The sequence below is a fragment of the Siphateles boraxobius genome, unplaced genomic scaffold, assembly GCF_051911475.1.
Source record: "Siphateles boraxobius isolate OS27281-9 unplaced genomic scaffold, OSU_SipBor_1 254, whole genome shotgun sequence".
In the NCBI taxonomy this organism is placed as follows: domain Eukaryota; kingdom Metazoa; phylum Chordata; class Actinopteri; order Cypriniformes; family Leuciscidae; genus Siphateles; species Siphateles boraxobius.
In genome coordinates this window covers 1-17,500 of record NW_027508870.1, presented here as the reverse complement: position 1 = coordinate 17,500, position 17,500 = coordinate 1, and the positions used below count along the sequence as shown (strand labels likewise).

At 38.2% G+C, this 17,500-nt stretch overlaps 1 protein-coding gene and 1 long non-coding RNA gene across 5 annotated transcripts in view; both read left to right on the top strand.

Annotated features, from left to right (window-relative positions):
- LOC143751375 (transcription factor MafG) overlaps positions 1-13,262 on the top strand; it is a 37,197-nt gene extending 23,935 nt beyond the window's left edge. For 3 of the 4 annotated variants that reach the window (XM_077243942.1, XM_077243943.1, XM_077243944.1), the window contains exons 2-4: positions 4,073-4,140; positions 6,090-8,648; positions 9,581-13,262. In XM_077243942.1, the coding sequence (XP_077100057.1) occupies positions 4,105-4,140; positions 6,090-6,560 (507 nt within the window). In that variant the 5' untranslated portion in view covers positions 4,073-4,104 and the 3' untranslated portion in view covers positions 6,561-8,648; positions 9,581-13,262. Of the gene's footprint in view, positions 1-4,072; positions 4,141-6,089; positions 8,649-9,580 lie in introns of those variants that run through there. The other variant, XM_077243945.1, reaches the window with a different exon arrangement.
- Positions 13,263-14,938: 1,676 nt separating this feature from the next.
- LOC143751373 (uncharacterized) lies at positions 14,939-16,228 on the top strand. Its single transcript, XR_013207203.1, has 3 exons — positions 14,939-15,031; positions 15,189-15,325; positions 16,121-16,228. It is a non-coding gene; the product is annotated as an uncharacterized LOC143751373 (long non-coding RNA).
- Positions 16,229-17,500: the final 1,272 nt, after the last annotated feature.

Here is a 17,500-nt window from a genome sequence, read left to right as displayed (position 1 = left end):
AAATTGGTTAGCAATTTCGCCAAGAAAATACCAAGAAATAGGTTCCAGCAGTTTGTCTTTCGTTTTGAATACACTTGCAGAATCCGCGATGGGACAGAGATCTCAAACAGCTTCAGCGTCAGCCACTTTTTATAGTACAAAATCGCTGTAATTTAAAAGGAGATGCAGTCTTTCGACAGATCCTCCAATCATCACACAGAAGCCCGGCGTCCAGCGCTGATCCAATGACAATCTAGTTTCGAAGCACTGAAAAAAACAGTTGAAAGCAGCGCCACTGAAGTCACCGGACGCTCTGCTTCCGCAGGGAAATGCACTGACGCTCCGGGAACGAATGAAGGAAAGCGAGTCTGCTATATGAAGCTGATTCTGAACGAACTCGTCTTCGAGATGAACGTGTTCTAACGCATTTTTAGTCAATAAAATGTTAACACAATAGTACATATTTGACCATTCATTTTTTAACACACACCAGTCAACAATAAATCAGGTTTATATTAATATATTTTCTTAAATACATTTGAATAATAAAAATAGACTTAAAATGTATTTTGATCAAACTTGCCTGGGCGGGCCAGTGAGTAATGTGGGCGGGTCAGTGAGTAATGTGGGCGGGCCAGTGAGTAATGTGGGCGGGTCAGTGAGTAATGTGGGCGGGTCAGTGAGTAATGTGGGCGGGTCAGTGAGTAATGTGGGCGGGTCAGTGAGTAATGTGGGCGGGTCAGTGAGTAATGTGGGGGGGCCAGTGTGTAATGTGGGGGGGCCAGTGTGTAATGTGGACGGACCAGTGTGTAATGTGGGGGGGCCAGTGAGTAATGTGGGCGGGTCAGTGAGTAATGTGGGCGGGTCAGTGAGTAATGTGGACGGACCAGTGTGTAATGTGGGGGGGCCAGTGAGTAATGTGGGCGGGTCAGTGAGTAATGTGGGCGGGTCAGTGAGTAATGTGGGCGGGTCAGTGAGTAATGTGGACGGACCAGTGTGTAATGTGGGGGGGCCAGTGTGTAATGTGGGGGGGCCAGTGAGTAATGTGGACGGACCAGTGTGTAATGTGGGGGGGCCAGTGAGTAATGTGGGCGGGTCAGTGAGTAATGTGGGCGGGTCAGTGAGTAATGTGGACGGACCAGTGTGTAATGTGGGGGGGCCAGTGAGTAATGTGGGCGGGTCAGTGAGTAATGTGGGCGGGTCAGTGAGTAATGTGGGCGGGTCAGTGAGTAATGTGGGCGGGTCAGTGAGTAATGTGGACGGACCAGTGTGTAATGTGGGCGGGTCAGTGAGTAATGTGGGCGGGTCAGTGAGTAATGTGGGCGGGTCAGTGAGTAATGTGGACGGGCCAGTGAGTAATGTGGACGGGTCAGTGAGTAATGTGGGCGGGCCAGTGAGTAATGTGGACGGGTCAGTGAGTAATGTGGGCGGGCCAGTGAGTATTGTGGGCGGGGCAGTGTGTAATGTGGGCGGGCCAGTGTGTAATGTGGGCGGGGCAGTGAGTAATGTGGGCGGGTCAGTGTGTAATGTGGGCGGGCCAGTGAGTAATGTGGACGGGCCAGTGAGTAATGTGGGCGGGCCAGTGAGTAATGTTTGCGGGCCAGTGTGGCTGCAAGGCTTTACAGGGTCGCACACGACCAGTCTGACCCTCTTGTGACCCAGGAATGGACGAATTTGTTCTTTTGACAATTTGGCAACTGTAACCATCATAAGACCTCGTCCCCCCATCCCTGTGTGTCAGGCAGAGCGTGAGATGTGCATTGGCTCGTTTTATCAATACTGGAAGATGACGGGCTCCCTAAGCGTGATCCCGATGAGTCGACTCGACGAACGGGGCGACTGAAAGGGAAATACAGTTCTTTGGGTCAGATATGGATTGAGCAGGTGTTTCCGATGCTTTTTTAATTTCCTGTTACGTTCATGTCTGATCCTGGATCAGCTGAACTGCTGTGTGTGTGTAGGAATGTGGAGAATCACGCTCGCCGTATCCCATGATGCCTCTGGGCGGCAGGAACAACGACAACCCTTCATCACATTGTGTGCCTTCAAACGCCTCAATGGGAGTCATTGTAGACACGTGTGTGTGTGTGTGTGTGTGCGCGTGTGTGTGTGTGTGTGTGTGCATGCGTGTGTGTGTGTGTGAGTGTGAGACTGTGAGAGTGTGTGTCTATGAGAGAGTGAGTGTTTGTGTGTGTGTGTTTGAGAGAGTGAGAGTGTCTATGAGTGGGTGTGTCTGTGTGTGTGTATGTGTGTTTGAGAGAGTGAGAGTGTGTGTGTGTGTATGAGAGAGTAAGAGTGTGTGTGTATGTGAGAGAGTGTGTGTGTGTGTGTGTATGTGATCTCATCCTGTCTCTCTCCTCTCTCTCATGTTTTGCTGATGAGTTTCTGATTATTCTGCTGTATGATTGACGCATGACAGATCACGGTGTGAGAACTGGTTTGGCTTTGTGACAGTAAAGATAATGTAGTGTTGATGATAAAGTAATGTTGTCCTGTGATTCAGAGGCGTGACAGCGTTCAGATACAGATGTTTTACTAACTCTTTACAAACGATTCTTCTACAGCATGTGTTTTACGAATGTGCTACCTAACCATTACATAGAATTAAGAGTTGTATCCGTGAACATTAGTCAGTACATAAAGAACAACAAGAATTGTACTATTTATTTTTATTAACAAAGATTAATAAATGCTGCAAAAAATATTTTGCTCATATTAACTAATGCATCAACCTTATTGTGAAGTAAATCACAATATATATTAAACTTTTTAAATATATAATATATGTATTAGATGATATAAAATGTAAATGTTTATGGTATTTAAATATATAATCTGATTTAATTTCAAATATAATCTGATTTTAATTTGCCTGTTTCAGTTTTTCTCAATTCAGTTTTTTAAAAATTAGATTTTGATAAAAAGCATGTTTAATTAAATTTTTAACAATGTATTTTTATTATGATTTTTTTTCCTTTTTGGGGAAGTTGTGTTTGATTATTTAACAAATACATGATCAAAAACGCTGGTATGAATGCATAAAACTTAATATTAAAAAATGTTTCAAATGAAAATGTAACAATTCCCTTAATTTTTCGACAAACAAGTGAATCACTCTCTCAGTGAATCGGTTCAAATCTGATTCAGTGAATCATTAAATAGATTGTAAAAATGTATCTGACTAAAAATTGAGATGTATGTTGAATTAAATATCATTGTATTGGAAATGGATTGTAAAATCATGATTTTTTTTTTTAAACCTAGCTATATCTTTCCTGTGTTTAATCAGACGATACAGGCGTTTGTGTGTGCAGACTGACTGCACTGAAGCACAAAAATGCTTTTCTTACCTAGTATTGTCTTGCTTTCATTCCAAATATCTAAAAATTCTTAAATCAAGATGCATTTACTAGATGAGTAAAATGACATAAGATATTATGCCTTGTTTTTTGGGAGAAAAAAATAAAAATTAAGTGAGTTGTTACTTAAAAAACACCAGATCATTTTGATTTTTTAAAGCAACAACTCACTTATTTTTGATTTATTTCCCTAAAAAATAAGACATAATATCGTATGTCATTTTACTCATCTAGTAAATGCATCTTGATTTAAGAATTTTTAGATATTTGGACTTATACTAAGTAAGAAAAGTATTTTTTTCAGTGTCAGTGTTCGATCGGTTTGATTCAGGCGGTGATTGTCGTTTATTAACGTTGGGTTTTTTTGGAAGTGATCCCGTTCTCCTGTCTTTCTGGTTGCCCTTCACCGGCGTCTGTAAATCCCCCGGCTTCTCCTTCGTCTCATTGGCTCGGATGCAGAGACGGTGTTGTGGAAACAGTACGCTCCCAACCGCCTCTACCGCACAGGAAGTCAGAAACAGGAAGTCGTGGGTTCAAAGTGATCACTTTCTCTAGTCCAGTTTGTTTTTTTCCACGTTCCTTTCACACGTGACAGGAGAGATCAAAACTGTTTTGCTTTCTGTTTCTCATCATAAGCATCATCCTTGAAGTCACACGCAGCTCTGATCCATCATTAAACGTCACATGTTGTAGATTCCCAGTGTTTCACCGTCTAATGCGTGTGTGTTTTGTAGATCTGCGTGGCTTGGCAGTGGTTCCCCGTGGCATGACGACCACTAGCAAAGGAAACAAGGCCTTGAAGGTGAGCGCTTTCTGTCTTTGCCTCGGATTGAGTGAATGATGACGGATGATGGAGTCCATTTTAATGGTTTGATTCAATTTGAATGAACAAAAAGCATGTCTAATCAATTGAGTTAATACAACTTTAGCAATTTAATAATTTATTTAAATTTTAATCAATTTTATGTTTTCTGTTTTAATTTTTCTGGATTCCATTTTAATGATTTAATTACATTTTGATTATCAAAATAGTGTCTAATTAAAACTTTTAATATATAATTATATAATATATTTAGAAAATATTTTTTATATAAATAAATATATTTCTTAGATTATATATTTAAATATACAAATCAAATTTTTAAATATGTCATTTAAAAATTACATATCAGTCAATAGTTTAAATATTTTCAGAAATTCTGTATTGTCTGTTTTATTTTTTTTCTGTATTACATTTTTATGATTTAATTAAAGTTTCATAATCAAAAAGCATTTCAATCGATGCCGTCGGTCCGAACGGTCCTACAAAGTTCGAGAATGGCAGGAAAACATCGTCGAACCCCTGGCATGCAAGAAGTATTATCTCACACTGACAAGTTTTGCTAGTTAAACAAACCGAAAACTTACTGCATCTATTTCCTTTTTTAATAATTTCTTTACGTTAGGTATTGTAGTGCAGTTACTAACTACTAAAGCAATAAGCCCTGCGAAGCTGTGATTTACAGTGAACAGTTCAGGGACGTTGTTAGGCACGACGCGGAGCGGGTTACTCCATAAAAATATTCATTTTAATATTTATACATATTAAATATTATTTTATATATTATTCATAAAATAAACACCAGCGACAAAAATATAACATAGTAACACATTTATTCCTCCGCCAAGCAATGTAGTTCCAAAGAGGTTGCCAAGCAACACATGCAGCAACAAAGCATCACAAACGGCGGTTGCGCAGTAATACTGATGTAATGCGCGCACAGGTGTGTGTGTGTGTGTTCAGTGCCGCTGCTAGCCATTTTGGTGCCCTAAGCATAATTCCTTTATGATGCCCCCCCAGAGAAATTTTTTTTTTTTTTTTTGGCCAATTTAACTTGAAATTTTTAACGCGCAATCCAACGGACCACTGAGGCGGCGGCGGCACCATCGTTACTTAGTAGAGCAATTAAATACTCTTGTTCCGCCTGTTTTGTTATATACATCCCTAAAAAGTGCCTAATAATATTTCTATACTGAAATAATATCGGTATAATGACTATGATATGATGATTGATTTTTCATTAGGCTATTTTTGGTGCCCCCTCAGCACTTGGTGCCCTACGCACTCGCGTTAAACGCGTGGTGGGAGCGGCGGCGCTGTGTGTGTTGAGTAATTTACAACGGCTTCGAACGTGGCTCATGTTTTATGTGAAAAAAAAACGATCCGTTTTATAATATAACGTTTTCTCACCGGTGAATGACACATGATATTGGTATTGCAGGATGTCTCCGGTCTTCTTGGCTTTGGACTGCGATTTGTGGGGAGGGCGGGACATACGTTTTTAGTGCTATCAGGCTAAAGTTAGCATTTTCCCAGAAGTCCTACTGCAACTTTAACGTTTTCCCGTTGATGTTCCTCCAACTCTCAGGTGAAACGGGAGCCTGACGGGTCTGACGGACGATGACAAACGGATTAAACTCAAACAACTAAACGGACAAACGCGTTTCGTCACTATGTTGTTCTTCCTGTAAAGCTAGCTAAAGTCAGCGAATGAAACACTGACACAATGATGAACAAGTAACGATAATATTCGCAATTACACCGATTTACTGTTTAATTAAGTAAATCTAATTTCTTAATTTATCTTTGTAAAGACGACAATATCACTTCCGGTCGGCCGCCGTAACTTCTGTTGGTTGCAATTCGCAACCTCACCACTAGATGCCGCTAAAATTTACACACTGCACCTTTAATGTTTTTCTATATCTCAGGTGAAGAGGGAGCCCGGCGAAAACGGGACGAGTCTGACGGACGATGAACTGGTGTCCATGTCGGTCCGCGAGCTCAACCAGCACCTGCGCGGCCTGTCCAAAGAAGAGATCCTGCAGCTGAAGCAGCGGCGCCGCACGCTGAAAAACAGAGGCTACGCCGCTAGCTGTCGCGTCAAGCGCGTCACTCAGAAGGAGGAGCTCGAGAGGCAGAAGGCGGAGCTTCAGCAGGAAGTGGAGAAACTGGCTTCGGAAAACGCCAGTATGAAAGTGGAGCTGGACGCGCTTCGCTCCAAATACGAGGCTCTTCAGAGCTTCGCCAGAACTGTGGCGCGAGGGCCCGTTTCTAACGCGCCCGTACCCGTATCCCACCGAGGGCACTTGACCTCCGTCATCGGGCCCCTCGTTCCTGGAAAGGTGGGAGCCACCAGTGTTATCACGATAGTCAAAACGAAAACCGACGCGAGATCTTAGTACGGCACGCAGACGAAGGGTTGGTCAGTGCATGAGGGTTTAGGTGCGGGACTCGTCGTTCTCTTCTCCATTTCAGGCAGACTGATGAAAAACAGTTTTCGCTGCAATGCTCTCTAATGTGGCTTACAAAAAGCGTGAAAGCACATCTAGGACGGTTTATTCACTTGGGCTTCCAAAACGAAAATCTCCAAATTACTTAAGTCTAAAAAACATGCAGCCAAATTTTTCCTGGTGGATTGTGTGTAATATTGCTGTGAGATTTGTAATTTTTTGTACAAATATTGGCGACTTCGTATTGTGTTTTTCACATGGGGTCCAAGTGTTTTATTGATGTGTGATCATTCAGTGTTTTATGTTGTTGGAAATGTACTTTTTATACAGCGTTGTGTTTTTTGTTCTCTTTTTGGATATCTACTGTTTCGCCATTTTTCCGTCCTTTTGTTTACGGACTGCAGGCACAAAACACTTTAAACCGTTCAGACTTCCAAACTCTTCCACGGTCTGGAACTGAAGGAGAGAGTATCAGCCAATGAGGAACTCCCTTTACCTGAGCCTTATTTATGCACTGACCAATCACTGATGGGCAGGATGAGTGGAGGCGGAGTCAAGTCAGCTAATGTTGTTCATATGGTAGCTATCAGAATATTGCAACCAGTTTATGTGCTCCAGTCGTCTGTTTCAAGACAGGAGATCATTTTTATCGGCAAGGCAATAACATGTTTATGTTGCGCAACGTTAAATGAGGTTTTGTTTGCTTTGTGTAACCTTCTCTTGTCATTTGGTTGTGGTATACTGCTTATTTCATGTTGTGTAACCTTCACAGCAACGGTTAAAATGTCTCTCGTTGTCTGTAGATCCAGTGAATTTTTTTTTCTGTTTTCTGTGCCAGTTTTTTTTTTTTTTTACTAAGAATGAGATATGAAAACAAACACAAAAAAAAGTTTCTGTTTTTGAAAGACTGACTGAAAGACATAAACTGGTGAAATCTCACAAGCTTTACCATAACTTTGTTGCTGTGACATTTGCGTAACGTATTCTAAGAATCTTTGTCTATATGGTAGAGTCTTGAATTTTATATAAAAAAAAAAGACAGAATATCTTGCATTATTTATAAAACATTTAAAAAAAGAATTCTAAAGTTGTTTGATAGCTCTCTTTTTTGCAATTGTACCAAAAGTGGCTTAACTATTGAAGTCAATAGCTTTTTCTAGTGACTAGGCGCGTAAAACTGTGGACTAGCGCGTGTGGTGTGATTTGTACTGGTGAGGTGGCGGTGTTGTTTACGACGTGGATGTGATGCTCTTATCTTCTGATTTCAGCTCAACGCAGGCTACGAGTGCCGCTTACCCAGAATCCTTGCAATAGTTTGTATGCGGTTTGTGTGTTCCATGTTTAAGTGGACGGGACACAAACTGAGGAGGGAAAGTGGCCGTATCGCCTGTGTTTGAGTCCTTTTTATGTGACGTGTGATTTTTATATATTTTTGGTGTAATATGTTTCTATGGTATATTTGTTGTTGTTTCTTTCTTCTCTTTTTCTGTTGTTTTCTTTAAATGCCAGGGAAGTGACTCCTTTAAACACACTGATTTAAACAAGCGATGTGATGTATGGTTGCTCTTCAATAATGCAAAGCTGTCCAAAATATTCCTTTTCTCAACCTTTAAAACAAAGAAAGATCCGTCTCTATCCCTATTATTTTCTTTTTTTTTGCCAAAATACTTTCTCCATTAGGAAAAGATGTTAAACTCAGAGCTGTTGTAATGCTGCGTTCATGTCTGTACTGTAATTATTAGAGATGCACGATACTACATTTCTCTGCTGATAGCGAAAGCTGATTATTCAGAATGATATCTGCCGATACCGAAAGCGGATTATACAAAATGATATCTGCCGATACGATAGCAGATTATTCAGAATTATATCTACCGATAGCCGATTATGCAGAATGATATCTGCCGATACCTATAGCCGATTATTCAGAATGATATCTGCCGATAGCTGATTATCCAGAATTATATCTGCTGATACCGATATCTGCCGATTATCCAGAATGATATCTGCCGATACCGATAGCCGATTATTCAGAATGTCATCTGCCGATAGCCGATTATCCAGAAAAATATCTGCCGATACCAATGGCCGATATCTGCCGATACCGTTATTCAGAATTATATCTGCGATAGCTGATTATCCAGAATGATATCTGCCGATGCCAATAGCTGATTATTCAGAATTATATCTGCCGATACCAATGGCCGATATCTGCCGATACCGTAATTCAGAATTATATCTGCGATAGCCGATTATCCAGAATGATATCTGCCGATGCCAATAGCTGATTATTCAGAATTATATCTGCCGATAGCGATAGCCGATTATTCAGAATTATATCTACCGATACCTGTAGCCGATTATCCAGAATGATATCTGCCGATACCTATAGCCGATTATCCAGAATGATATCTGCCGATACCGATAGCCGATTATCCAGAATGATATCTGCCGATACCTACAGTATAGCCGATTATTCAGAATGATATCTACCGATACCTATAGCCGATTATCCAGAATGATATCTGCCGATACCTATAGCCGATTATCCAGAATGATATCTGCCGATACCTATAGCCGATTATCCAGAATGATATCTACCGATACCTATAGCCGATTATCCAGAATGATATCTACCGATACCTATAGCCGATTATCCAGAATGATATCTGCCGATACCTATAGCCGATTATCCAGAATGATATCTGCCGATACGATAGCCGATTATCCAGAATGATATCTGCCGATACCGATAGCCAGTTGTCCATAATGATATCGGCCGATACCGTTATTCAGAATTATATCTGCGATAGCCGATTATCCAGAATGATATCTGCCGATGCCAATAGCTGATTATTCAGAATTATATCTGCCGATAGCGATAGCCGATTATTCAGAATTATATCTACCGATACCAATAGCTGATTATTCAGAATTATATCTGCCGATAGCGATAGCCGATTATCCAGAATATCTGCCGATACCGATAGCTGATTATTCAGAATTATATCTACCGATAGCCGATTATCCAGAATATCTGCCAATACCGATAGCCGATTATTCAGAATTTTATCTACCAATAGCTGATTATGATATCTGCCAATACGATAGCCGATTATTCATATGTTTTTATAGCTAACTAACGAACTGTGAACACTGGATAACTTTCCTGAGGTAAATGCTATTGTTAATGCGTTATTGTCGCTTTAACTTAGGCAGCCCTAAACTCAACACGAGACATTTCCTTCACACACAGTATGAGTTGCAGTCTGACACGTTTTTCCGCCCCCAGGATATTATTAGTGAAAATAATTGCTTTTATCGGCTGATACCAATTATAGCCAATACATTGGTGCATCCCTAGTAATTATGAGACTTATTAACCTAATTATGTTACAATTCATAAATTCTGTCGGCACTCTGAAATTGTTTCTATTGCAATGAACAATGCAACAGAATTGCAATGCTAAATGTGTTGCTTCGTTTGATGGCAGTGCAATACTCCATCGATGACATCTATATGCTCTAATAAAATACTGAAGAATTACAAAAATGTGCACATGTATGAAAAAATTACATTTAGCATGTGTTACAGACGCTTATGATTTGCACGATGTAACAGAGCTGCACAATTAATCGTTAAAAGCTTGCAATCTCGATTCAAAATCCTTCGTGATCAATCACAAAGTATCATTATTTCTGTTGTACAATATTTCACATTATCAGTGAAGTACTGGGATAAAAGTTTATAGTTCAGATATAAACACTGATGTCTACCGTAGCGATCAAAATAGAGTAAATCACCTTTTAAATGTAGCTTGATTCTTTAAATAAAGATTGTATCAATTACATTGTTACACCAGTAGGTGGCGACAAGTGACTGTTAAAAAATGTATTTGTCATTGAATCATTCATTCAAGAGATCAAAAATGCTGATTCAACCAGTACTGAAACAAGTCTTTATGAGTGAGTCATTGAATCATTCACTCAAGATTTGTTAAAAAAATGAATCATCCAGTTCTAAAACAAGTCTTTATGAGTGAGTCATTGAATCATTCATTCAAACAAAAATAGTTTTTAAAATAGATTGCAGCAATTAACATTTTGTCAGAAGCTCTAGTGAATTGCATGTTATTTTGTTTAGTTGTCTATTCAGAATTGTGATTGTGAAGCTCTAACGCCACAGTTGCAGAAACGTTTGGAAAGAGTTTGTACTTCTCGGTATCGTCAGTAATTGCGATTATGATGAACGCAGTATTAACGCTTATCACAAGATTCTCCATTGCTTAGTCTAATCTTGTGACAAAAGGCCACATCTGCTTCAAAAGATTCAAACTTCTCACCGATGATATAATAGTGATTTCACTCGGTCCCCCCGCACTGATCTGGCATTTTAAGAAACAATTCATTGTAGGTATATTTGTACGACTTTTTTTTATTTAATCGATGTAAATCAACAGAAATAACTTCCTCTGACTGGCTAATCTGTGAAATCGTTTTGTAACAAAGTCTTTGCTCCATCTCGGCATTGCTTTCGTAACCAATGGTAGCGGTTTTGTGGCGTGTCTGGCATTGTATAGGCGGTTTTGAAGACTAAAAAAAATTCTTCTAGCTTACTCACAAACGATGATGACGATGTGATTTTCGTTGTTCGTGTGTCAGGTAGCACTACTGCCCAATAATGACGTTCCCCGATCTCTCTTCCAGGAGGAGTGGCTTGTTGTCGTTATGGTCGTCGTGGTGACTTGTGATCCTATATGCAAATCAGCTGGTGGTAGGGAGGGGTCACGACCTCTCGGTAGGAGTATAGTTTTCTGTCCTTGAAGTTGTCGTCCGTAAAAACGCAACATTTCTGCAAAAAAAGAAAGCGATCGCCGTCTAGATTTACCCAACAAGGGCTTTGCAACTGAGCATTTAATCTCTATATTTTCATTTTTTCTTTCCTTATAGAAACAGTGCCGTGTCCCAGGAGGCCGTTCGCTTCTTAACAGTGAAGTAAGACAATCCTGGTTGTAGCCAAAACACTCAAACACACACACACACACACACGTCGGAATCTCTTTAATCATCCTTCCCTCGGGTCATTAAAAAAATAATAATAATAATAATTGAGTGTTCATCAGAGACTTTTGTCACACTTGAACCACGAATACATACACAATTTTTTTTTGAACAAAAAAGTTTTGTGGTTGATATTTTAAAAAGTAACAAATCCTTCCCTCAATTTGAGCCACTTAGGAATGAATGGAATGCGAGGAATGATTCAGTACCTCAAAATTCAAGCTAAAAATGCTAAAACTTTACCAAAAAATTATTTTATAATGTCTAAATGTGTATCTGAAATGCACACTGAAGAGAACTGACTTTAGGACCCAGCGGAACAGCTCATTTACTCCATATAGAGATATAACCCAATCTAGAGTCATGAAATATCATGTTATATTATTATTTTTTCACAAGAGGTCGGCAAAGACTCCCGATTTAAGATCTTTTGAGCTGAATTAAAAGAAATAGTGAGTTATTTTGAATTTAAGTTGTGAGGAATGTGCTTAAATTACTATTTATTGATTGATCAAATCTAGTAATTTAAATGTAAATCAAATAAAAAATTGCATTAAAAATAAAAACAATATCATCAAAATGAAATAAAAAATAAGCTTTCTTGGCAAAAAGTATAATTTTAGGTCTTCGGGTGATTTAGAGGCGCGAGGGAAGGACGAGGATGTTGAAATCGTGTTGTACGTCGTATCGAGTCCAATAGCGACGCGTTTCCTCTGAGATCTGCCGGAGGTCAGAGACTGTTGCCGGGCAAAGCCTGAACTACCTTTAAATCCCAAGCTTTGTCCTACTTCTCCTGCAAACTCTCAGACTCACACATTATCTTGACTTTTATTCGCTCTTGTCTCGCCCTGATGTGTTTCAGCTGGAGATCAGGGCCTCGTGGGACACGCCTTCAGATGTTTCGTTTCAGGGTGAAGAAAAATGAGTCCAAATCTTCTAAGAGTTCATTTCTCCCGTTTGCTGTCCGGGTTTAACCGCTTTCCCTGTTCGGAAAGGTTTCAATCATTTACTATCTTTATTTTATTATTTTAAATCTGACTCTTCCTCTAGATTTGCCCTGTATCTTCTCAGCACTTTTATCGGCGTTGGTCACAACCCGAAACAAACGCCCGATTAGTGAAATAACATGATTTTAAAAGAAACTTGAGCTTCTTAATATTGGATTTCCCCCCTTTTTCAAACTTTTTCTCCCCTTTTCAGCGACTCATACAGTATCTGATGTAAACGGTCAGAAATGTCAAGCTATAAATTGCTGTGAGTTTATTACGATGGATTTTTTTTGTTGTTGTCTAAAAAGAAACATTGTTTTACTGTATGGGGTGTATTAAAGTTAAGATAGGCCTATAGTTCTTTGTATGGGAAATATAGATACCGTGAAAGTCCATTTAATTGTAAGTATTTATCAACTAAGTTATTGTACTTTTTGCAATTTGTAGATAAGGAATATAATGTATTGGTATATAATGATGAAATTAACTGTATCAGTCAGTCTGGGGCGTCCTTTAATTTATTGATGTATATACTGTATGTTTGTTGATATACAGCTTACTTTATTTTGTATATGACTAATAAATACATTTTGAAAAGTGAGGATTTGCTTCATTTGTCTCGTTGTCATTTAATGACCTAATTGAACATGCATAAGAAATATTCCTGAATTAAAACCTTTTTTTAGGTGTGCCATGAATAGCATCGCCACATTTTATTTTTTAATTTTTTTCCATGGACCCTGAAAAGCGCGAGAGAGAGAGAGAAAGGTAGCGGATGACCTAGTTTGAAGCAGCTCTCGGCGGGTGTATTTCTGGCCTGACATTAGTAAAACATGACAGACTCATGAGGGACGTCTGTGCTGTGACATTACTGTGTTTACTGAACACTTCTCCACATCATCACTGATGTCACTTCCTCTCTGGAGTCTCCTCTTCATCACGGCTTTACTCTCCTGATCAATGAACACTAGTGTTGAATGACTGGAAATGGAAATAAACTGAGATATGGTCACGATTACTCCTGTTGGGAACAAAAAACTATTTTTTTTATGGTATAACATGCATATTTTTATTTAGTGCTGGGCCATTATTAATCCCATCCAAAATAAAAGTTAGTTTACATTATTTATGTGTGTGTACTGTGTATAATTATTTTGTATATAAAAATACACACATATGCATGTATATATTTAAGAAATATTTGTTATTTATAAATAAAATATTTATATATACTATAGATTATGTATAAATATATCCGTACATGCAAATATTTCTGAAATGTATACATGCATATGTGTGTATTTATATATATATAAAAAATATACACAGTACACACACATTTTTGATGTAAACACAAACTTTTATTTTGGATGCAATTAATAATTGCCAAGCACTAAAAAAAGGTTTTTGATTTCCAGGCCATGATAATTAATAATCATTTATCATCATAAAGCATTTTTTTCATAAAGTAAGTTTTGAACTTTTAGAGAAAATTCAAAAATAATGGGAATGTTATCTGAATGTTATCTTAAAAGAAAAAGATATATTTAAAAAACATAGAAAATATGTCTATAGTGAACATATACTCATCTTTGCTGGGAATATTTGGTCGACTAGAAAGATTCAGCACTATTTTTTAAAATCTTATAAGGATGAATATTATTTACAAATTTTAATTACAACACCTTTCCATTATGTCACTTCATTTTAGCTTATCAGATTTTAGATATAGCATTATAATATCTGAATCTTGACAGGTGATGAGTCAGAATTAGATCGCTTATGATTTATTTATTCCGTGAATGATTTTGCATCATCTTTTTGAGGTGAAAAATATGAAAATATGGTAAAAGTGAGATCACTATTTTATAGAATCCCTTACTAATTTTTCTCATTTCCATCTGAGACACACTGATTTATACAGACTGCTATATCCAGTAATAACGGCTGATTATAAAACAGGCATTGTTCAATCTTTTGTTCTGCTGAAAGACTGCTGTAATAATGTCGAAATCCGTTCATCCGGGTCTCTAGGGGGCAGTAGAGCTTCTTTCCCGCTAATAACAGCGCTTGAATAGCGCGCGCATTGGGACGTGTGAAAAACGCGGGCTGGATTTCATTCTGCAGAGTGGTTTAAAAGGAATTTGTTTACTGACACATCCGAAATCTGAAATAGAATTATAGCTCAATAATAAATGTGATCTGTAAATCATACGATGAAATCATGTTTAGATTTAAACAGACGCTGCTTCTGTCAGTCCGGATCCAAATGTTGAGAAACTCCAGTCCGTTTTTAACGGCCGTTGCCGTGAGCGGAAGCGGTCGAGTGTAAACAAACATGCTGATCAAGATTTAACTTCACACACGCAGGTAAAACGCTTAGAAATATGATTTCGCTTTTTGACACGGTTGTAAACTTTAACAAAGCTGTTTGGTCATTTATATAGTGTGGTTTAGGAGATTTGAACCATATATGAGCAGAGTCTGTTTAGTTTGATGTGTTTGTAACTTATCCGCTGTGTTTCAGTCATGGAGAGTTATGAAGATTTTATTCAGAGACTTTATAACAGTCATTATAATAATGATGATGATGATGATGATGACGACTCGCAGAAACCTTCTTCAGTGATTGTGTTTCATGGAGCTCGTGTTCTTCCTCCTCTGGTAACGTTATGAGTTTCATCATCACATTCAGATGCTTTCATTATACATGCACAAACACACACACACACACACACACACACACACACACACACACACACACACACACACACACACACACACACACACACACACACACACACACACACACACACACACACATATATATATATATATATAATACATTTTACTAAATGTCATAATCATTTACAAACAAGTATTCATTACCTCAATGTTTCTGCCTTAAATTATTACATGGTTTAATTAATACATGTTTAGCTAACTGTGATTTTGTATATGTAACGTTACATTTCTGTAATGCATAACTTAGACAGTTTCCTCTAATAACAGATTACTGTAAATTACAATATGGACTCGTGCATTTTCTGTAAAGCTGCTTTGAAATGATGTGTATTGTGAATAAATGTGAATTGAAAACGTGAACCTGTGCTTAAGCATGTCCTTGTTTAAGCATTGGTGTTTGTCGATTCAATGTCATAATAATTTGTTAACAAACCAGTATTCATTACTTCAATGAGCTTATTGGTTTAGCCTTAAATTATTACATTGTTTAAATAAATAAATTTTTAGCTAACTGTGATTTTGTATATGTAACGTTACATTTTTTGTAATACATAACTAAGACAGTTTCCTCTAATAACAGATCACTGTAAATTATAATGTGGACTCATGCTTTTTCTGTAAAGCTGCTTTGAAACGAGGTGTATTGTGAAAAGCACAATACAAAAAATGTGAATTGAATATATGAATGTGTGTGTGTGTGTGTGTGTGTGTAAGCTGAACGAGCAGCAGAGAGACGAGATGAGACGACTGCGAGAAGCTGCCATGAGTCTGATGAAGAGGAGGAGCGAGGAAGAGTCTCACATCAGCGTGAGTTTTACCACACACTTCATAGACATGATGACCTAAAACTGATTATCATGTTTACGGTATTTAATGACTAATAAAGTATATATAATGGTTTATGTATGCTGCTTTCAATCTAGAAATTATACATCAAAATTTTCCTTTATTTACTTTCTTAACCCTCTGGTGATCTTCGGTCATTCTTGACTGAAAAAAATTACATTTATTTTATTTACGACACTTGGTAACGGTAACTTGGTAAAAGTTTTGGCACTTGCTGTGTGAACACACAAAAAAAAAATCATGAACATGATTCAAACAGGTTTAATGGTCCTGAAAACAATAGAGATTGCTAATGTGACGTCATCGTGACGTATTGCCAGTGGTGAACGCAAAGCATTTTGGGAATCCGCGGCACACACAGACGGCGCCAGGCTTGATTGCATGGAGGGAAGAACGCAGTGTTCAAGATGCCGTCTACCTGCTGTGTTATAAACTGCAATAGTCCTTCTTGCACAGTTTTGAAAACGAACGTTAAGTGTTGTTTTAAGGACATGTTTGTGTATGCTGGTAGACACTCACTCTGAAGCGGTCAGAGGCGATTCTAAAAGATTCAGAAAGTCGAGACAGGACCATCGTCACAATTCTACACACCACTCTAACTTAGTTCATCCAAAACTAACTAGAAAATAGACTCAAGTGCTAAATACCTGAATTATCCTTTAAGAACGGATCAATATATTTGTTTTCCTTAATTTTAATGCACCCTAACTTTGTTCTCATCTGAATGGTAAATAATTGATTTTCGTATAAAATTATACTACCATTAAAAACACATCTGATTTTTTTAAATCAATGTAGAATATGTAACTGCTCTGAAGAAAAGAAATGAAAACCAATGCGATATGATTAATGTCCAAAAGATGTAACCCACAGACTGTTTTGAAATGGGGTTGGATAAATATGTTGCTTTTAAAACTGTGTGTGTTTGGTTGGGTGACAGTTGTAGGTTACAAGAGTTTGACAAGAGTTTAGAGTGTGACAAAAGCACAATGTTGTGTTTTATTGCGAGTGAAAGTTACACAAATATAAACACTTTGCAGTTTGAATGATAACCTCTATGAACAAAATGACGGAGTATGTTTTATGTTTCCACTGTTCGATCGCGCCTCTCTCTCTCTCTCTCTCTCTCTCTCTCACACACACACACACACACACAGTTCGATCGCGCCCGCGCCTCTCTCTCTCTCTCTCTCTCTCTCTCTCTCTCTCTCTCTCTCTCTCTCTCTCTCTCACACACACACACACAGT